The sequence below is a fragment of the Ptychodera flava genome, assembly GCF_041260155.1.
Source record: "Ptychodera flava strain L36383 chromosome 23 unlocalized genomic scaffold, AS_Pfla_20210202 Scaffold_24__1_contigs__length_23054250_pilon, whole genome shotgun sequence".
Lineage (NCBI taxonomy): Eukaryota > Metazoa > Hemichordata > Enteropneusta > Ptychoderidae > Ptychodera > Ptychodera flava.
In genome coordinates this window covers 16,461,850-16,485,663 of record NW_027248278.1, presented here as the reverse complement: position 1 = coordinate 16,485,663, position 23,814 = coordinate 16,461,850, and the positions used below count along the sequence as shown (strand labels likewise).

Sequence of the window (23,814 nt, the reverse complement as noted above, 5' to 3'; positions counted from 1 at the left end):
TTCGTTCTCGTGTTTTACGAATTGGCTCTAAAAATCAACCCAATTTTAGACACTGGTTTCCACTTGAATTAATACCCCCATTTTAGACTAAGTCGCTGAAATGACCAACCCATTGGTGGCACGTATACATATTGGCAAATCATGGAAGTATTAACACCAGGGGACGTACAAAGACGATAAAATGATTTCCCTAGAGGCCAGTGGCACTCTATGACGTGTTCAAATCCCCGTACCAATTATTAAATTGAAGACATAACAATTTGACATACTTGTTGCAAATCTTCGCTAGAATAGAAAATACATGTTTGATTATGGAGTGGAGAAGCGAAACTGTTTATGATTTAATCTTGTTTCGAAAACAGGTGGCATGCGCCCTTGAGGTTGTCTGCCCTCGAAATTAAAAAACATTTTTTGAATTTTCCACATTTTCTATCAAAATAAAAAATAAAAATTGGCGTAACAGTGCAAAATTTACAGATATTTGATAATTCAAAATGGCCGCAATCACCGTTTTAAAGAGCAACAAGGCTAACTTTTGATGATTGTTTCATTATTCTAATGTTGTATGTCAACTGCAAGTTCTTATTCTCTTCCCAAAAAAATGTTAAAACACCCACTATGTAGCTTGTCAACGTATCGTCTATGTGTGTAAAATATATCGTTTTTGTTCACATTTTATTTGTAGTCCGGACCAGAATTCACTTTTCAAATATAACAATGTAGTTTACACATGTGCGGGCTAAGTTGTCAAACTGGACACTGTGTATATCAACATGTACCCTGTTGGAAAAATATAAGATTACTCATAAGTTCGGCAGTGGCGGACAGTGAAATGTGCGAGCCAGAGTTGCCAATCTTTCGAGGAAACATGCATAGACAAATATTCTTGACTAGGCCTAAACGTACGCGTAGTTTTGAGAGTCGAGCTAGGTCTTCGTATCGTCAATCAAAGCACCAGAACTCTATGAAGAACATAAAAACAGTCCGTTTCAGTGAAATAGCAACGAGGACAATGTTACTTGCATTTCAGTTGAAGAGCGACATTTGGAGTTGCTCTTCCTACTCTTGCTTGTCTTCTATGGTCTCCAGGGTTAGTTTTACGCAGAGCGCCCTCAATGATGTCGAGTTACGCAGCTGAAGGTCAAAGGTTCATGACTCCAAACATTTGCGTCGGGGAACAGTTCAAAGAAGCCACTCCACTATCGTGTCTGTTTCTATCATGGTCACAGTGACCGTGTTTCTATGAAGTGTTCGTGTAGCAACATTTGGACTCCAATGATGGAATCGACTGGAATGGTGGACAGTAGCAACACTGTAACTGAGTGCATGAAGATCGCCCGTGATATAAGGGTATCACCGGTATGCTCGCGTGGGGTTGTGCTGAGCGCCAGAGGTATTGTTTCACGTCATTAAATGTCATTAATTAGATAAATTCATTCCAACAAAGTGGCAAATCTACATAACTCTATGGTGTTACATAAGAGTTTTACACAGAGCACCCTCAATACGCACGCAGCAGGAGGTAAAAGGTTCATGGTCATTGCATTCTCAATTCATCTGCATGAGTGCATCGGAGCACAGTGCAGGAAGCTTCTTCACTGGCATTTCCGTTTCTATGAGCCCGCGTGTAGCAGAATTTGGACTCAAAGATGGAATCGAGTGGAATGGTGTACCCCCGGGGGGATACTTGTTCAGAGAAGTGGTAGGGGTGTGCGGCCGCAGGTATAAAACCCAGGCCAGGGCCCATTTTAGACCTAAAATCTCGTTATTTTAGGACCCCATTATAGACCTTTCTGACCTTTGACCCTGTCAAAGTCATAGTGTCAAAATTTTTAAAACGGAAAAAGCAAGTATTTGCCCCGGCAAAGCCTACCACTGTATAGCGTTTAGAGCTATGTTGTTGCTGGCCAAGCCATGATTCCGAAAAATCTCAGGAAATACTAAAAAATTTTGGTGAAAGAAAATGTCTTTCATCCTCACCAAATTTTGGTCCAGCTTCTACAAATTATCAGTAATCTGCAGTTACAGTCTGACTGGTTTTTTTTTTTCAAATTACAATTCACAGCAAACCTCGCTGTTCGTCTGTAAAGCAATACTACTTCATGTGGCCTGTATGAGTATGTAGTCATGATTAAAGGGAAACCTAAGTCCAGCGACATTGACCGTTTATCCCTTCCAAAATCACCCTTGAATAAAATGCAGCTCAAATTTGCAACATAATTGCACGCGCTGACGACTACGGCGCGACGAAAAGAGAAGTTGAAGTAGACGACATTTATGGAAATGAGCTCGGAATCCCATGGGCGCGAAAGGGCTCATGGGAGAAGCGTGCGTGACGTCATCGGCGATACAGACGATTGTAGCTTGCAGCTGGAGGAGTACCGTGAACAGTTCAGCGCGTTCGTAAGACGACTCTGGAGAGTTCGGACAGCGATATTTCTGACATCGAGTATTACTTTTCCCACACTGAAATCAAACCATACTAATTTGAACCAAGATATGTAATAATGGGAAAGTATCTCCACACATCGTTCGTAATTCCGCGGAGGGAGTCACTGTGCTTGTAGGCCTACAGACCCCGAACTGGATTGGAGACCTGACACTGAGTGACTCTGCGATCCTTCAGCGTTACGTTTCTAAAACAGAGTTTTCTTTATCAGTCGCTTAAAATTAATTTTTGGTTCGTGAATGATACGTAAGTCGAGCTTAGCCAGATCTTTAAGGTTGCGAAATCTTCAATATATATCGGAAAATATTTATTCGCAATTTGACAAATGTAAGCTTATAGCGTCGTCTTTTTTTCGAAGTTGGTGTCGAACTTAGGAAGTCGGGCTTACTCAGATCTACAAAGTGATGAAATCTCCGATATAATGGATATTTGCCCGCTATTTAAAACAATAGTATCGTCTATATTGTTGTAAAGAATGCATTTCAAACAAGACCAGCCAAAACTCTCGACGATGTCCGATATGTCCTCTGTTCAGGTCTCGATCGCCAAGTAAAAATGTATTACATGTAAAGAATGTTATTCGTGCAAGGCAATCCCCAACTCACGGTGATATCTGATCGGCCCTCTCGACGAAGTTCCGATTGTAGTGTATGAAAGTTCGTGTGGAAATTTAATGAAAAAAATCCTTTCCATGTAAAAAATGTATTTCGTGCATGAATAATTCTAATAATGTAAAACATACATTATTCTTGACTATCGGCCACGGATGCTATGAACTAAGAGTCGGACAGAGGTGGTCGGGTGGTCAGAACTGTTAGGCACGTGGTGAAATCTCCGATATACATCGGATATTTACCCACATTTTGACAAAGTAGCGTCTAGTATCAGAGTTAATGTCCAAAGTCGCCGATATTTATCGGATAAATATCCGTGATTTCGCAGACCCGGCGTGCCGACACCACACAGTGCACGTAAATCTAGTATCGTCTGGTTTCGATATCGATATTAGCCTAGGAGTCCCGGTGCAATTGATATTTATTGAGTAAATATAATATCGGCGATTTCTCAGACCCGGCGTGCCGATCGAGACACATCATTCTCGACCGCGGGCCATCCGGGTACTTGCGGATTCTTACGTCATTTTTGCGTCAGCGCCGTTGGAAGTTTGAATTTTCAACCACCAAAGAAATATTCAAAGTTTCAATATACATAAATGACATAACTTTTAGTTCTGCTTTTTTCCACACAATTTCTGTATCATTCTCTCTTCTGTATCGTCTGATCTCTCATTCACCTCGCTCGTATGCGTTTCACCTACTGACGTCACTCCGCGGTCGAGAATAGGCAAGAAGTCATTCCAGTATCTTGTAATATCAATATTACCAGATATAGTCACAAAATGCCTATATTTATCGTGTATATAAGAGCGATTTCGCAGATCCGGGCTGTCGAGATGAGAGACGCTTTGTGTAGTTTCGTCTTCGGATTTTAGAGTCCCGAAATCGCCAATATTAACATTTATCTGGTTAAAACCGGCGGTAATAGGCTGACTCAGCATGTCAAGATACGAACTGCATTGTGTAGTATAGTCTTGTATCGGTATCAGAGTCCCGAAATCACTTATAAAATCATCCTGAAAGAAGTAGAACATAACTTTGTATCTTTTGAGATTTTAAAACTCGCCCGACTTTCTTTAGCCACTGTCTTCGAAAAAGCTGTTCTGTGGGACGACGATAAAAGCTGACTCCGTTTGTTCTTCCTTGAGTGATTTTTGCACTCAACTGAACAACAGTTAATAATTTTTTATGCTACTGATGAGAATTAAAGAGTCGTAACGCGCAGAACTGCACTCCTGCAGTCATAGACTCCAATGCTTTGGTAAGCGGTCACACACGTTCGTGTATCACCGATGACGTCACGCACGCTTCTCCCATGAGCCTTTCGCGCCCATGGGAATCCGAGCTCATTTCCATAAATGTCGTCTACTTCAACTTCTCTTTTCGTCGCTTCGTAGTCGTCGGCGCGTGCAATTATGTTGCAAATTTGAGCTGCATTTTATTCAAGGGTGATTTTGGAAGGGATAAACGGTCAATGTCGCTGGACTTAGGTTTCCCTTTAATACTTGGAGCAGTATAGAGCCACTTTGTTTGGGTACTTTCTATTGGGCAAAAATCTGCCATATATAGAGTTCTGGCCAAACAGTGACAATGTTTTAAAACAAAGTCGATATTTACTTAAGCTTAAGCCAGGGGGTCTCTTTAATGGTTCCCCTGCCACAGAAAAGATATCAATGCTTATAGAGTGCAGCTCAGAACCCTGCTAGTGAGACGGGAACAGACGGTTGAAATTTGTTCTTGTGTGACACTCAAAAATCAACCCAATTTTATACCTTGGTTTACCGTGGAATGGATACCCCCATTTTAGACCAAGTTGCTGAAATACCCACCCCTCTGAGTGGCACTTATACATATTTGCAAGTAATGGAAGTGACCCTCCCCGGGACTGTACCTGGGTGCATGAAGATCGCCAGTGATATACACCACGGTCCCTCCACAAAAGAGCGACCGTGTTTAAACGTTATCACCAGTGTGCTCGCTAGGGGCTTAGCGTATTGTTTCACATGTAGTAGTCTAGGATCTAGCCGTAGTCTTTTTGCCCTGTGTTCATGGGCCAAGGCCAAACGACGACGGCATGATCATAGATTACATATAGATATTCATGAGTGTGCTATGGTGCTATCACTGATCGGTACTCGGCTCACTAATGCGCCCCCCCCTAAAGTCTTGAAGACCTTCATAAAATTTGAAACCCCTTCCCAATAATTGATTGTAAAATTTGATCCCCTAAATAAGGTTTTGTAGAAGTCACCCTCCCTGCTGATTCCCACCACCTCCCCTGCCCCCTAAAAAATGAATGCTCCCTAATAGCCCCCTTTTTAGACCTAGTCGCTGAAATCGCCTCCTCATTGCTGCATTGGGCGGCACATATACATATTGTGAAGTATCGAAGTTCCCCCTTCCTGAGCCATGACTCAGACTCTTATAGCAAATATCCAACAGAAAAGCATATGCAGTGCTGAATATCAAAAACGTTCTGATCTCGTAGGTGATTTGCGCCAGGGCTTTGTTCTTGTATCTTGGGAGAGATTGCATCTCGGTATTTCTGGAAAGTGGAGTGTGCTGTAGACATTCAAACTTTGGCGTGTATATTGTATTGTGTAGAGCCAATTGTTGTATTGGTTTGAGAATATTGTTCATGTTACCAGTATTGTCGATTTACATCCATATCATGTATGTGCACGAGTTGTTGCTCTTTGGATAGATGATGCAAAGTTAAATATGGTATCGCTTTGTGTGGAACACACCAGGTCTAAGATAGCAGTCAATAGATGACGTCGTCTAATACTATAGATGACTACTTTTAATTATTAAAATTTAGTAAACTAATAGATAGTGGTTATATAAAGTGAAGCATAACACTTGGATGAGAGACCGTGAGCGTGGAATGCAGTGACGTAAAGTGTCTCTGTTGAGGGTAGAAATGTCTCTGATTTGGAAAGGCGGAATGTCCTGTCGATAAAGCAGTTCTGGCGGGAAAAGTGTCTATGAACCACGAAAAGAGGTACTTGATAGATAAGACATAATGTCTTACCAGGTGGAATCTCTGGTTGGTAAAATAAACAGTGGTAGTAAGCGGTGCCTTATGAATGAAGTATCTACAGTAAGACACTGTACTAACAGTGACGCGTGGGTAGATGGATGGAATTGGATTAGTTGGTAGATGGATGGATGGACGGACTGATGAATGAATGGAAGGATGGATTGGATTGGATTGTCCATACATACGTATACATAAGTACACATGTATGTACATATATACTAGGTAGGTAGGTAGGTAGGTAGTAAGGTGTATGTGTGTGTGTTTTGAAATAGTCTACTTTGGGTTATTTAATGCTTATTTAAGTGTTAGCATGTTAAACGTTGAATGGTTTTTGTTCCTTCCAGAATGTTCAGCGATTTGTCGATCTGCAAGACATTCTGACCAGTTTAATGACTTGGGGAAGTCCTTTGAGATGGTGTCAGATACATTGTGTCGGCAATTTGAAGACGATACACTGTCTAAGAAAGGTAGGCTGATATTAATATTTAATGCTGGAGCTAGTTTACATTTTCCTTGAGAAAATGTTGCCATACAATGGAGCTGTCAGTATTTACGGCCCGGGAGTCGGAGGAATGTGGGGAGGGCACTCAAAATTTTGAAACCTGCAAGGGGTGTTGCTCAAAATGTAGAGAGAGGCATGGGGAGTTGCTCAATTTTTGGTGCAAAATGAAATGAAACACCTCTCAGATTGTATGATGCCATGAATTTCTTAAAATTTTTGGTGCTCTCCCCCTTGGGTATTCTAACAGTTTTACTTTGTAAAAACAACATTAAAAACACCTGTCAGATAGCAGGAGACTGCCCCATGGTACATTTGCAAATATCAATTTCTCAAAACTGTTCATGCAAAAGAGAGGACAACCCCGTCTGATACTTTCCCCCTCAGCCCCGCATGTCCTCCCTCTGTACTTTCAATTCTACCCTGTCAGATATCCTAGTGAAAATAGTGACGATACCGTCGAAAGTAAATGATACTATACGGTTGGATACCAGTGTATATTTTGCTGAAACTTTGAATTTCATGTTTTTGTTTACACCTTTTTTAACCATCATGAGATAACCAATGATAAACTAGCAGGGTGCAGTGGGATTTGAAAGTTCTTTACTATTGTTTTGTAAATTTTACAAATACATGTATTGATATTTAACTTTTCTGAATGGGGCGGAGTTAAGTCAAACAATTTCTGTATTAGAGAGGGGGTTACTCAAATTCATCATGGTTGGCAGGGGTACTCGAAATTTCAGAGTTTCGAAATCCTCCGACCCCCCCCCCCCCCCCCCCCCGGCGGTAAATAATTACAGCTCCCTAATGTACATATCTTTATAACGAGGAAGGTCGATCATTTAACACTTTAATAGGCACAACCTCAAACTTAGTTTCGTTTTCTGGACCTCATTGCTTTGCTTGCGCATTTGTAATAGTCCCGGCAAGGTGTGCCACTGGAGAGGAGGGAATAGATTTTGAAAGCAATGAAGAGACGACAGCCTAGTGACTACAAGTGTATCTACTTTGTTGATGCAAACCATAGTTTGTCTATGTATAAACCATGAGCAGCATGACCAATGGCTTGCACATTTCAAACAAAATCGTAGCATAAGAAACATGTTAGAGTGTAACTTGTAGAGAGCTCTGTAATTGGTATACAGGATAGACTTTGTCGGTGTGCTCCCGCACTGGTCGGCAGTTTTCCTCTTGCTAAGACAATAATGCTATACTCATTTCATGAACAATCTGAACAGATCTGGCCAACTAGGATACGAGTTTGTGTATAATATACCATTTCAGTCCAACTTTGCGTGAGATATTGAAGCTGCAGACATCCCTCCCCTCTGTGAATTAATACACTGCAACAAAAATGAATGAACTGCAGTAATTTGTGTGTACGAAATCTTAGTTCAAATAAATCACATGTTTTATAGCATTTAGATTTTTTCAACACCCATCTAGCAAGGGTCTTTCGAAAATGTCTTTTAATTTATGATTGAAATTTGAAAAGACTATAATAGTTTCGCTTTCAAGTTTTGAGTCCTTTGTGCAAAGGACGATATCTTGAAATCAGTGTATTTACATTAAAAGTATGTATTTCAATGCCTTGTGAGGTGATGAATGTACATGAAGGTTTGTCTCAGTTATTGCAAACTTCCATAGCTAAACTGCCAGTTCATATCACAGAGCAGTCTCTTACTATAATAAGCATGGTTTTGAACCACAGTCTCTCCACCCAGGGTGGAGCAAATGTGTGAATTCTATCAGCTTCATTAGCATAAATTTTAATATCCTGTTTAATAAATTCAGATTTTAATTCTTAATAACCTCTGTCGTTTGCTAGGTGCATCAATAATTATGCAAAGTCTTGTCCAACACGGATTGATGAAACTTGAATGTCGCAGTTCCAGCATGCAAAAGAATGAAGATGAACTACATCAACAACGGCAGCTTGGTTTTACAGATCAGCAATTGATACACACGGAAAGCAGACAGTACGGCGACCTGGAAGACAGCCATCTAACCATGGGGACGCTGACACACAGAATCTACGAGCATGGATGAATACCAGCCGCAGCAATAGTAAACATCAGGAGTATCAAAATGGTCATGCGGAAATTATCAAATGGAAAGAAAATTCACAATCAGAAGCATTTTATTCCAATGAACATTACAGAACAAGTGAAGAGGGGAAAAGTGAATGTGACACACATAATTTTAATCTCAATAACAGACATGCAAGACTTCACGAATGTAAGGAATGTGGGAATACTTGTACCAGCAAGAACTGCCTTGGTACTCATTCGGATAGTTTGATTCATTCATGTGTCAGTCTACACGACAGTGAATGTACTGGGAAAATATGTCCTGAAATGAAAGCTGTGGCACCACATAAATGCAATGTTTGTGGTAAGACATTCAAACGCAAGTCATCTGAAGAAACACACATGTTGATGCACTTGAATGCCAGACTGCATGAATGCAAAGAGTGTGGTAGAACCTTCAGCTACACAAGCTCTCTTCGGGCACACATGATAACACACTTAAACGTGCGGCCACATGAATGCAAACAGAATGGGAAAGCAGTGACACGTTATAAATGCAGTGTGCGTGGTAAGATATTGAAACACAAGTCATCTGAAAGGACACACATCTTGATGCACTCGAATATCAGACGGCATGAATGCAAAGAGTGTGGTAAAACGTTTACTAGCAAGCAGTCTCTTCAGATACATACGTTGATCCACTCAAATGTCAGACCGCATCGATGCGAAGAGTGTGGTAAAACCTTCAATTACACAAGCTCTCTTCGGGCACACATGATGACTCATTCAAATATCAGACCACATAAATGCAAAGAGTGTGGTAAAACCTATAGCTACAAGAACTCTCTCCGGACACACATGATAGTACATTCAAACGTCAGACCACATGGATGCAAAGAGTGTGGTAGAACCTTCAACTACACAAGCTCTCTTCGGTTACACATGATATCACACTCAAATGTAAGGCCACATGAATGCAAACAGTGTGGTAAAACCTTCAAATACAAGAATTCTCTCCGGTCACACATGTTGACGCACTTAAATATCAGGCCACATGAATGCAAACAGTGTGGTAAAACTTTCAGCTACAAGAATTCTCTTCGGAGACACATGTCGGCACATTCTACTGTCAGACCACATGAACGCAAAGAGTGTGGTCAAACATTTAGACAAAAGCAGTGTTAAGAAACACATACGCACCCATACAAAAGTTGAAACGTTCAGATGCAAAGAGTGTTGTATCACTTTTGCCGAAAAGAGCATACTACAGAGACATATGTCGATTCACTCAAATGTCAGACCGCATCGATGCAAAGACTGCGGTAAAACCTTCAAATACAGGTCCTTTCTTCAGGCACACATGATGACGCACTCAAATATCAGACCACATGAATGCAAAGAGTGTCGTAAAACTTTTAGGTACAAGAGCTCTCTTCAGACACACTTGAAAGTACATGAAAACGTCAGACCACATCGGTGCAAAGAGTGTGGTAGAACCTTCAGCTACGCAAGCTCTCTTCGGATACACATGATATCACACTCAAATGTGAGGTCACATGAATGCAAAGAGTGTGGTAAAACCTTCGGTTACAAGAACTCTCTTCGGAGACACATGTTGGCACATTCAAATATCAGACCGCATGAATGCAAAGAGTGTGGTCAAACATTTAAATGCAAGAACAGTCTCACAACTCATATCTCACCTAGGGAGTGCAAAGTATGTGGCAAAACATTTGCCCCCTATTGTAATCTCAGGACTCACATGTCATTTCATCCAAAGGAAAACATACCCCTACTTAGACACAAGGAGAGTCTTGAGAAACATAGTTGGACCAACTCAACCGTTAACCCATTCAAATGTACAGAGTGTTTTATCATATTTCCTGCATGAGCGTCCTACAGACACATTTGTTGAATCACTCAAACGCCAAACCAAATAAATGCAAAGAGTGTGGTAAAACATTCAAGTACAAGAGCTTACTTCGGAGACACATGTTGACACATACAAATACCAGACCACATGAATGCAGAGATTGTGGTAAAACGTTCAACTACAAGAACTCTCTTCGGGGACACATGTTGACACATTCAAATATCAGACCACATGAATGCAAAGATTGTGGTAAAACATTTGGACAATACCAGTCACTCAAAACACATATGTCAATCCACTCAAATGTTAAACCATTTAAATGCAAAGAGTGTTCTAAAACATTTACTACCAAGAAAATTCTACAAAAGCATATGTTTATTCACTCAAATACCAGACCATATCAATGCAGAGAGTGTGGCATGACATTCAACTTCAAAAACTATCTTCGAACACATATGGTGACACATTCAAATGTAAGACTACATAAATGCAAAGAGTGTGGTAAAACCTTCAGCTACAAAAGCTCTCTTCGGACACACATGATGGTACATTCAAATGCCAGACCACATGAATGCAAAGAGTGTGTAAAACGTTCAACTACAAGAACTCTCTTCGGATACACATGGTGTCACATACAAATATCAGACCACATGAATGCAAAGATTGTGCTAAAACATTTAAATACAAAAGTGGTCTCAGGTATCATATTTCAACTACGGAGTGCAAAGTGTGAGGTTAAACCACAGGGGCTCAGAAGTGGCTATTTAAGTCAATATTACAGCGTTTTTCTTTCTTTTCCAATGTTACAAATAAACCAGCTGAAGAGCACAACACTTGTGTAGCTGTCTTTTGTCTAGCTTGTATTGGCATGTATAGTGCGTCCTCGTAAATGTGACCTTTAGTTCTGTGACCTCTAGCTATGCCTACTTCCTGCCCTGCCCTCGCTATGCTTACTGTACTAATTTACTACTGTCAGTAAACACAGCGATGTCTGTACGCATGGCCAGTAGGCATGGCCAGAGGAATTGGCTAGAGGTCACGGAACTAAAGGTCGTATTTACATATGATCACATTCCCTATTGAGGGCGCACTATACATGCCAATACAAGCTACACAAAAGACAGCTACACAAATGTTGTGCTCTTCAGCTGATTTATTTGTAGCATTGAAAAAGAAAGAAAAACGCTGTAATATTGATTTAAATAGCCACTTCTGAGCCCCTGTGGTAAAACATTTACCGCTCATTGTAATCTCAGGACTCGTATGTCAGTTCACTCAAAAACAAACAAACAAACCCCAAAATAGGCTATCACCTTAGCGTGAATGTCAAGTTTTGTAACAAGACGTTCCAAAGATGGAATACTTTAATATCCCTAGAATAACCTACTTAAACTTTGAACCACTTCCATGCAAGTGATTTGGCAAAACATTTTCATTTAAGCACAATCTGGCATCACATATTGACAGGTACAAATCTCAGATCATCTTAATGCAACTCATGTGGTAAAACATTTTTAGCTCACGTTTGCCATACATATATGGCAATTTGGAAGGTTATATGGTTGAAAAAAGTCTGTATGTGAGATGTCTGTCTGTATGTATGCATGGATGTCTGTCGCAACGCAAAAACTCACGAACTGCTGCACATATGAAGCTGATTTTTAGTGTAATGATGCGCCGTTGTTAAAATGAACTGTTAGTCTCATAGATATGCAAATGAGGTAGAAAAACCGACGAAAATGGTCAAAAATCAATAACTCAGGAACTACTCATCTGATCATTGTCATATTTGGCTTTTAGGTACCTTAGGCCCAACTCATTTAAAAATATAGATTCGATGTCAATATTCGATGCTTTTTTATGCCATTTTAGTAAAAAATCTTTTTCTCTTAAACCAATGGTCGGATCGCTTAAAATTTTGCGTGCAGGTGCCTTGAGATAACTCAAAATAGAAGTCATCAAAATTATGGCAAAATTTGTATATTTGTATTTTGTACAATTTTTGCCATTTTTGGTTTAAAAAATCTTCTTTGAAACTGTTTGCCATTATTTCTAATTGGGTGTGCCGGTTTGTAGGAGTGACCTGAAGATGACTCGGTAAACTCAAGGCAAAATTTGCAAATTTGTGGTACGTTTTACCATGCCTTCTAATTTGGTACATAGGTGAAATGTAGTAGGTCATTCATTCAAAGTCAAGTACTGCCTGTGTGAATGAGCAGATTATGATTGTGCTGTTCCAGGCTGAGGTGTTATTTATAGGAATGATGCAATGTTAGACTGTTATTGATATTTAACTGAATTTGACTTATATTGTATGTAACTCGTGTACTGTATAAACCCTATCAATTCACCCAGAAAAAAATAATTAATATGATGTTAAATAATTGAATCAATTAGGAAATCAACAAAGCTAAAATAATTTTAGTATAGAATTATCTTTTTTTTGATAGTTCATAGTGAAATGCTTACCATCTTGGTTGATTGAAACATGTAAAGGCAACTTTCCTGAATCCCAACTTTGACATATTCTGTACCGTCATGTATTGTTCTCTGTATGTCATCTAAAAGAAATTACTCATAATAGTTTGTCATGATAGGTTGGCCTAGTAAAGAGAGATAGATAAAGTTCCACTTTCCATTTGTGGTCTACTTGAAAATGAAATAAAATTACTTTTTGAAGAAAAAAAAAGAGTGGTCAATTAAAAGAGTGGTCAAAGTGATAGGATTTTTATGGTAAAGCTGGGCTGTAAGATTCCTCATGTTCTATTTGTAGTAATTATGCAATCTGTGTAAACAGTGCAATGAAAGTGTAACATGATTCCTTATGCTTTTGATGACCTTGAACTTCTTAAGTTGCAAAAATTTTGTGTGCTTTCTCTGAGTATGTACAGTCTCAACTTATTTAACAGAACTTACTTGCAATGTTAATTTGAGAGGTAATATGTTCTTGGTTAATAGGATGAAAATACAGATAAAGATAGCCAGCTGAAGATTCTTTACAACCTGACAGATATGCTGTTTTTTAGCTCATATTTGGTTTTGTATATAAATACCAAAAAGAGCTTATATGATGAGTCGGTGGCGTCTGTATGTCTGTATATTTGTGGGTATGTATGTGCGGATGTATGTCCGTCACACACAAAGGCTCCCATACCGCCAGAGCTACCATCTCAGTATTTGGTGTACAGGTTGATGCAGGGGTTGAGATGTGAATTTGTTCAAATGAACACATCAGTGTCAAAAATGTGCAAATGATGTAAGAAAAAGTGAAATCCTGCAAATGTGGAGGAGTGATGGCATGCCAGTAAGTAGCAGGCCAACTCCACTGATCTTGAGTCATTTCCTGTCATTGTTTATGAACTGTTACATATTAACAGACCTGCTGAAACCATAGACAGTAGAGGGGGAAGACCGTCTATACTCAAACTAAGAGGGGCTTGTTTCTGCTATGCATGTTGCTAAAGTTGACCTCCAGTACCTAAAGTTTCAGACCTTAATTACTTTTGTCATTCTTGTTTTTCTGGTTTAAATATTTCTTGTTGTTTTTCTGGTTGTACTGTGCAGAAATCATTGTCATAACATCAACGTAGAATTTTCCTGCACTGAACAGATAGAAACAACATTTATTGTTGATCATTGGTAACCCATACTGGTATATACCAATTCTGAATAAATGTGAGCGACACCATATAATTGCGGTATTTTTTAATGACGTAATCTTGATAAGCAAGGCATGTTTACTTTAATTAGAATGTAACTAACTCTTGTTTATATTATTATAAGCAGTAGTATCAAGTTGAACAAGCTGATATTGATAGGTTGGTCGGCTGTTTGAGGTTAAAAGCTGTAAAAATAAATGTATTTATGAATGCATGTCTAGCTGTCTGTCTGTCTGTGTGTATGTATGTATGTATGTATGTATGTTAGTTAGTATGTGCGGATGTAAGTCCGTCCACATTAAAAACTCCTAAACAGCAGCTCCTACCATCTTAGTTTTGGTGGACAGGTGCAGGGATGGAGATATGAATTTGTTCAAATGAACATGTCAAAGTCAAAAATATGCAAACGAGGGGAAAAAATAAAAAATCCTGCAAATTGCTAAAACTCTGTAACCACTGGCCAGATTTGGTTGAAACTTGGTATGCAGGCTGTTTATAGTGGCTTTAGTTACATTTTTTCAAATTGTGGTAAGATTTTGAAAGATGTATTTTTTGGGCGATTTTCCCGTTTTTTATCAAAAAATCTTCTTTTCTGAAAGCGCTCATCTCATTGCCTTGGATTTCTTCATATGTCACACAAATGCACGTCGATTTGTTTCATGGTACGATCCAATATGGCCGCCGTGCGGCCATTTTATTACAATTGTTTTACATGTACAGAGCCATAACTCATACATGTTTCAACCGATTTTATTCAAAGTTGGTACAAGGACATTGACCTATGTCATACATATGCACACTGATTTGTTTTGTGATACAATCCAATATGGCCGCATTGCGGCCATTTTATTACAATGTTTTTCATGTACAGAGCCATAACTCAGGCATATCCAAACCGATTTTATTCAAAGTTTTTACAAGGACATTTGTCATACATATGCACATCAATGTGTTTCATGATATGATCCAATATGGCTGCATGGCGGCCATTTTGTTACAATTTTTTGATGTCCTTGTCACTAACTCAGGCATGTCTCAACCGATTTTGTTCAAAGTTGGTACAAGGACATTGACCTATTTAATATATATGCACATTGATTTGTTTTGTGATACGATCCAATATGACCGCCATGTGGCCATTTACGATTTTTAGCTCATATTTGGTATGTATATAAATACCAAAAAGAGCTTATATGGTGAGTCAGTGGCGTCTGTATGTATGTATGTGGGTATGTATGTAAGGATGTATGTCCATCACACACAAAGGCTCCCATACCGCCAGAGCTACCATCTTAGTATTTGTTGTACAGTTAGATGCAGGGGTTGGATGTGAATTTGTTCAAATGAACACATCAGTGTCACAAAATGTGCAAATGAGGTAAGAAAAAGGGAAATCCTGCAAATGTGCAGGAGAAGTGGCATGCAAACGACTGAAACAGGCTACTCCACTGACCATGAGTAATTTCCTGTCAGTGTTTATGAACTGTTGCATATTAACAGACCTGCTCAAACTAAGAGGGACTAGCTGTTTCTGCTATGCATGTATCTAAAGTTGACCTCCAGTACCTAAAGTTTCAGACCTTATTTACTTTTGTCATTCTTGTTTTTCTGGTTTAAATATTTCTTGTTGTTTTTCTGGTTGTACTGTGCAGAAATCATTGTCATAACATCAACGTAAAATTTTCCTGCACTGAACAGATAGAAACAACATTTCTTGTTGATCTTTGGTACCCACACTGGTATGTGCCATTTCTGATCAAATTTGAGCAACACCGTAGCATTGCGGTATTTTTTCATGTCAACGATGGTTAGATGATATTATCAGAGTCACAGAGAAACATTGACAGAGTCGCAACGGGTATTGTTTAAGGCGTGAAGTGGTTATGTAACCCATGTTCGCCTCGCCTCAGGTTGCTCTCGCTTCTCTTTTACGAAGAGTGACGACCATGCATCCTTCGGTAATTTTCGGATTTTCGCCGACTGTTAAGCGAAAGTATGTTCGGCAAAGTTTGTGTTGTTGTTGTCGTGTGGTGCTGAGCGGAATTGACGTGCTGGCAAAAACGGGAGTGTTTTGAGCTTCAGGAAAGTGAGTTTTACCGTTTTAAAAATTCCTCTCATATTTTTATGAATATATAATGAGTGTGTTTGAACCAAATTTGAAAGTCTTTTATCGATACTGTCTGGTTTTACTCAATGGTTTACGGTCAGTCATACCGTCTTTTACACGTGCGTCAAGGAAGGACATGTTTATGAAACTGTTGGCGTGTTATGTTTTGATTGGCGTGAAGCACTGTTCTGGCCTGAGAGCTCACAAAGTAACTATAGTTGCTACGCGACTGGAAGTACGATGCCATCTCGTCGTATTTTTTGCATAATCTCGTGCAATTATCAACCACAAACAAAACCTGCAATAAGTTTAACACCTTTGAAGCTCATTTTAATATGAAAAGCCAATAGTCTACCGAGACGACCATAGAACAAAAGGCATGCAGCGTTTCCAGTCTGTGTATACTATTTGTCTGTGTCAGAGTAGTGGTCATTCCAAATATAATAGATTGCCTGTCTGTCGAAGTATTATGATATATCTCCATAAATGTCAAAACCTATCCATTAAATTGAGTTGATACATCAATTCTGACTAAATGTCTAAACCAGCCATTTTGTAAAATACGTCTATAAGGTATGACAGAATGGTTGGGTGATTTTACTGCCTCAAATTAAACAATCCACCCAACTGTGACATGTAATGTTATAGGAAACAGTGAGAACCCACTGAGAAGAAAACATTAAGAGAGTAATTGTTGAAAGTAGTATGGAGTCTATATCTATGTATAATACAGTCGTTTTCTGTTTTGTGAATAAAATGTACAAGTTATGCAAGTCATACAAAGCAATGTTTGTTGTCTGATTATTCACATTTACAACGACGTTCAAGTAGAAGTCCTTCCAATACCTTGCTATTGTCCTCGTACAGCCAACAAATTAGCAATCAACGTTTTATACACATTCTGATGACGTAGTCGACATATGTCTGAAGCACTTGTCGACAGCTCTGTCTGTCGTATCTTTGCGCATGACAGTTTGAAAAGAGACAGAAAAGCACTAACTGCGCCGATTCTCAGCAATAGACACTTGGCAGGACAGAAATGGAAACTGCTGCTGAAATATACTGTCTATAGTAGAGAGATTGGTAATTGCAAAGACAACTGTCTATAAAGTCGGTTCTACATAAGTAGCCCTGACATGTGCTGTAAAGTCCATGAAGGCATAGTCGCAACGTCGAGATTGATTGATGAATGTCATTGTGAACAACAGCAGATACTTTTTCTGGCTGTATATGCAGATCTGAGTGTCTTCATCTCCCAATTAAGAGAATGAAAGGAGCAATGGATATACCATGTGCAAAATCCTAAATGACGAGTCTGACCCTTACATAATTCAGAACTGATTGATGAAGTCAAATCTGAGGGAGTTCAATACTAACGAAATATGGCTTTAGCTGACATAACAAATATTCAGGTAATTACTGATTTACTTTCATGTTATTTACAAATGTCCGATAAAAAGCGGGATGTTTAGAAATCGTTGAATCTTCTCTTAACGCCTAATACTATTTTGTTACATAATTTCGTGATTTTACCTTTAAATAATGTTACGTCACGTTTACTGTATGCAATGAGTGACATTTACCAATATATTGTAATGCAATTGCAAGAAATGTTTGTTCGAAAAAATTAGGCTCACAGTCTCCTGCAATTGGACACTGCATGCATTATCAGTGACAAAGCAACATGATGAGCTGACTGTGTTCGTTACAAACTCTGCTGAAAGTTTATTGCAGTGGCATAGTGGTGTTCATGTGAAGTGTACTGGCTGTGATTTTTCTGATCTGGTGGTGATGGCATTTAAAGCCAGATCTGCATATCTTTGTGAATCTAAGCCGAGAAAATGACCGGCTAAAATTCCTAATATCAGTGTTTTTATATCAATGCATACAAAATTACCAAAATATACGAAATTCTCTCGCGCTGAACACCACCATATTCATTTTTTCTGAACAATGAGGTGGTCGTTTGACCTTCACTTTTTGATTATGACAAAATATTATTTCTGTTGTCTTCTCAGACTCCTCCTGCAGCATATTATGCGAAACGGGAAATCTCAACAGAATTTGATACGCTAAATGCTGACGCGTTGCAGTGTTTAAAGTGCTAAAAGGTATTATCAAAAGCTATTGCCGAATAACAGCAGCACAACACAAACGTGCCGTTCAATCGTATAATGAATAATCTCCGGGGCAGAGAGTTCCAGATGGCCACTAAGGTCTCTGTTAAGGAAAATCAAAACTTTGGAAAGGGGAAGGGAAGGACACGATCCATCACAAACACCGATCAGTGTGACAGACCGGCAGGATATGCATGTTTGCTAACGGGACACTGTTGAACTCTGATCAACTCTCTTTATTGCGTTTAGTTCAATTTTATAATGTCGAGTTTGTTTGCCGCAGATAATGGGTGGGTCTACGAGATTTGTACACGAGCAGTTTTATTTTGCAAAGTGGTGAACAAGGAAGAGAGTTCATTGCGTTATCGATTTTGAAAATGACGAAAATCAGCATAGGGAATTTATAAGATGACGTCAAGTCAAAGAAGCACATGTACTAGGAGGGTTCTCCTCAACTCCAAGTTTTGGTCACTTTTAAGTACTTCTGAATTAGTAAACTTTACCGTAACAAGAATGTTTGTTATTGACACTGATACGGAAACTATTTGGTACGCGAACAGCCCCCTGGGTAATTACAGTGAGAAATGATGAAAAATTATTGATAGCCATAGAATGGAGTGCAAAGTACACTAACCGTTGTGATGAATGTAGTCGCGCTTAGGTATTGGCGTTACTGTTTGAGAGAGCAAACACGGAAATGTCGCAATGTTCTTATTCTTACCGTCCCGATGTCAACTCCTTACCCCCGTTTGCAGTTATTGGTCACATACAAAACTTGCTCAAACTTTCTTCATGATATTTCAACCATCTTCACTCTAAAGGAAATGTAAAATTCAGGGGGTCACCATGCAAAGCCTCTTACAAATTCCTAACATTTACCGATATTTGTTAACGGTATGACGAAAAATAATATTTTGAACAATCAAAACTCCGAAAATAGCCGCGAAAAGTTTCTGTCTCTTGCCAAACTGTCATGCGCAAAGATACGACTGACAGAGCCGTCTGCAAGCGCTTCAGACATATGTCGACTACGTCATCAGACTGTCTATATTACGTTGATTGATCATTTGTTGGCTATCCGAGGACAAAAGCCGCGGACGACAAGGTATTGAAAGGACTGCTACTTTGACGTGGTTTTCATCGTGAGTAACCCGACAGCAAACATTGCTTTGTATTTTGTGACCTGCATGACTTGTACACTTTATTCACAAAACAGAAAACAACTGTATTGTACATAGATATAGACTCCCGACTAATTTCAAATGTTTTTTTTTTTCAGTGTGTTCTCACCGTTTCATATTTTATTACATGTCACAGTTGGGTGGATTGTTTTATTTGAGGCAACAAAATCAATCAACAATTCTGTCATACCTTGTTGTGTTGACGCATTTATAAAGCGGCTGGGTTCGGACATTAAGTCAGGATTAATGTATCTACTCAATTTAATGGATTATTTTGACATTTGAAGAGTATTACTCTAGAGCTATCTAATTATCGAGAACAAATATAGTGATACTTCAGGTTGACGATTTTATTTACTGCGTATGCATTTATGTTTGAAGACAAGATACACCTAGTGAGTATGTAAGCAATTTATCTCCATGGCAACGACAAATGCTGGAACAGAATCTTTCTTCACTACGGAAGCCGATTCATTCGACGTCACAGGACCACCCACGACACATCGGCTGTGTTGTGTTGTTCAGGACGAATGCGTACGACTGTAGATCAGCAACCATGGAAACCAGTATCGTCACTGATGATGGGTACTGAATTATAGCAACCATCTCCATTCAAATTAAACTTTGCTGGACACACCAGCATAGATGTTTATAGCGATCTGTCATTCATTTTGTTTTCATTATTCATTTTTTCTTTGTCAGTATCAGTACTGTCGTGCAGGTATTCTGTTTTACGTTCATGTACGATGTTCAAACTTTATAGGCAGTTCCGTTTGTTATTGAAAAGAGAATTAATGTCCAAACTGAAGTTCTCGCCGTTCAAGTCTGGCCGAGTGAGGTTCTATCTGTTTTCATAGATCCGATTTCATAATTCATTGTCACCGTCACTTAAATTTCAATTACGTGAATTTGCCAGAGATAAGGGAACTTTGAAAAGGTTGGTTTAATTCTTTTCGGCTTTTGCTACATTCGAAGCAAAAACCAACCGAATTGTCTTTGAACTGCTTTTTACTGAGATAGAGACAATCTCACGATTATCTGGGGTCATAGAGCATCATGATGAAAAACTGGCTGATTGCACTTCATGAATAAAATGTAAGGTGCATATATCACACCAAGGTAGAAGAGCAGTCTGTTACTGTACCACCAATGAACACGATTGGAACTAATTTGGGACAATTGAGGGTGAAGTAGTGTCTGCATAATCTACAAATGTAAGCTCATCTGCTTTTCTTTTTAAGTCACACACTTGTTTTTTTGATTAATTTGTAATTTTGCAACACTCAGCTATATTGCCCTTAACTCGTTTGAGAAATTTGAAAAATACGACGATCCAATTATCCCAAATTAGTTCCAATTGTGTTAATCTTCATTCAGTCGTCATTGTCATAAATTATATATAATGGCTTTCAAATTAAACCGCCCAACGACTCTTTTCTTTGTCATGAGAATACGATGTACAGTATATTACGTCGGACCTGGATAAAAGCAATTTGGAAATTAACAAAGTACAAATTGATCATACCTGAAATTAATCATCGGCCACGTGGTAAATGTTATTTAAAAAAATAACATTTCATATATAATTATTCTTAAAATCGACTACGTGTTATTCGTAGTGGTGAATTTGCACCGTAACGATGGCTCCCATCAAAGTACTGGTGTGTAGTTGATTATATTTGTGCATATAAGTGCACACACTGTCAAAGTCAAGGTAAGTCTAACACGATTGGAACTAATTGGGGATAATTGGGTCTTCATATTTTTCAAATTTCTCAAAAGTGCTAGGTGCTCTATAGCTGAATGCTGCAATATTACAAATTACTCATGAAGACAAGTATACGACGTAAAAAGAAAAGCAGATGAACTCATATTTGAAGATTAAGCCGACATTACTTCACCATCCAATTATTCCAAATTAGTTCCAATCGTGATGTCTTTTTGAAATTTCTTACGGCATAGTATGCCGCAGATCTATCCGCATGGTGACGTGTTTGCCATTATATCTATTCGATGCATTGTCCTTAATAGTACAACACTGGGAAAGTATGTTTATCAAATTCCAATCCATGTTATCCGACTTTTTAGAGTTAATGAGCTGTTAGTAGATATTGTCTTACGTCTATTTATTTATTTATTCATTATTTTATTTATTTATTTATTATTTATATACTTATTTAATTATTTATTTGTTTATTTATGCATTTAATTATGGATTTATTTATACATTTGTCCATTTATATATTCACGATTTCAATGAGCGGCAGAGATGCTGAACGAATAGTTTCAGTCAGGACTCACATGCAGAGAAAGAACTACTCAAGAAATACAAGGGGAAAAGGAGCGATAGTAATGTTGCAACTGAATATTTTCTCTCTTGAATTCTTCAAATTTTACTTGAAGTTATTTACACATTGAGAGCAAGCTTCATAAAACCTGGCAAAATATTCTCTGGTAGACTATTATAAAACCTCGTTGACATGTAAATAGGGTGCCTTTTGGAATAGTTCAATTTGTGTTCTGTACAGAACCGTTTGATACTGAAAAATTCTTCTTCGGGAAATCAGTATTGCAGCAATTTTATACTGTTCGATACTTTATATTGTAACAATGATCAATGTCCACTTCTTTAGAAGATCTGTTGGGCAAGTCTCGACGTCGTGCAAAATACGTTGCCGATGACGAACAGTAAAATTGACTTGTGAAGCGCGGAATTGTGGTTGCGTTTTACCATTGTTAACTCATTTATGGTTTGTCAAAAAGCTGATATTTATTTTATCGAGCTATCATAGAAATCTTTCACATATAAGATTAACCGTTTGGTACGGTACAACAACACTGCAAAAAGAAACAAGTCATTGAAAGTAGGAATAACATCGAAGTCAGTCGGATGCAAGTTAACGTCCCATAAATTTGCTTCACCTGTCAGTGCCGTTCACCTGGTGGACAACGCAACGGTTGCTTTTCAAACTCTTTCTTCTGAAGAAGTCTTTACATTTCCGATATCTGATTATTCTTAAGCAATGTTAACGGAGATACAGTTCAAAGGTGACATATCTCAAATATTACTGTTGAGTTAACTTTAAGGTCAATCAGATATTTGAAATTTTTTTGTGCTGTGGTTCGTGCATGCGTATTTTTTTTGTATGTCTTGCAACATCAAGAAATTGTGATTATAATATTCAAACATTTGGCCGATAGTTGATGATGATGATGTTTGGTACTGCCAGTGGTGGTGATGGTGGTTGAACTGTTTTTCTGTTCTTGTACACCACAATCTGTGTCATCATTGTTTTTTGATCGTGCTTTACTATTTCATTTACGGATACTGGCATCTCGAAATCTAGCACTTACTTTCCTTTGTGTAGGAACTATTTTTGTTGTTGCCCCTACAGCAAAATTAAGTAACAGTTATCTTGAGAGACTTTTGGTAAAGCTGATAAGTTATCACGAAACATATCGAATTTATATCTACCAACATAGGCCTCATATTTAAAATAACTTGTTTACAAATTCAATTGTCCCGGTAGTATTGTTGAACTGACAGAGAAAAAACGACGAATCCCGACAAAAACCAAACCTCTACATTCTTTCTGTTTTTAGCTATTCAGAAGAAAAAATAGAAATCGACGCTATAGATAATTAGTCGAAATTATTTCTTTTTCGCATTTCTTTTCTCATTAATAGACCATTAGCTACTTAGAAATAATAATTTCTCTTACTCAATGTGTATTGCACGTATGCAAATGAGTAAAATTAGAATGCTATTTATCTTACACCTGATGTTAGACATCGCATATTGATAGCTCCTTTCCTCTTTGGGTCCTATTATATTGTTCTCGTTTCAAGCCCGAAGGTTGTCACTTTTCAGGTGTGTAGTGATAATTTCATATATTTCCCTAGTAGCAAAGTGGTTCCCTTTCTTTGCTATTCGAATCTTCTACAGAGAGTACATGTTTCCATACTGAGAGCGGCTCATAATTTGAGAATAAAAACTGCGTGCGGTTTTTAAAGGAATTATTTCTTTGCCTGAAAATCGATGTATGGGATAACCAACGATAATGCATGCATTGATGGCAGATTTTTAATTTATAGGTGACGGAAGAGAAATATTGACATTTTCGAACACACCCGATCCATCGTACGCAAAGTTCATGGGTTCGATTCCCGACATGTACGAAATGTCCATGTGTCTGTGGGTCCGGATACCTGTACCAATAGACCAACATATCTACA

At 38.5% G+C, this 23,814-nt stretch overlaps 1 protein-coding gene across 1 annotated transcript; it reads left to right on the top strand.

Annotated features, from left to right (window-relative positions):
• Positions 1–1,146: 1,146 nt before the first annotated feature.
• On the top strand, positions 1,147–14,355 carry LOC139124437 (uncharacterized). Its single transcript, XM_070690568.1, has 3 exons — positions 1,147–1,393; positions 6,454–6,576; positions 8,440–14,355. Exons 1-3 carry the CDS (start codon positions 1,243–1,245, stop codon positions 8,658–8,660), a joined length of 495 nt encoding a protein of 164 aa, XP_070546669.1. The 5' UTR covers positions 1,147–1,242; the 3' UTR covers positions 8,661–14,355.
• Positions 14,356–23,814: the final 9,459 nt, after the last annotated feature.

Coding starts and splice junctions, on each gene's coding strand:
- LOC139124437 (XM_070690568.1), top strand. CDS start 1,243: ATGAAGTGTTCGTGTAGCAACATTTGGACTCCAATGATGGAATCGACT. Junction 1,394..6,453: donor GGTTGTGCTGAGCGCCAGAG/GTATTGTTTCAC, acceptor TGTTCCTTCCAG/AATGTTCAGCGATTTGTCGA. Junction 6,577..8,439: donor CGATACACTGTCTAAGAAAG/GTAGGCTGATAT, acceptor GTCGTTTGCTAG/GTGCATCAATAATTATGCAA.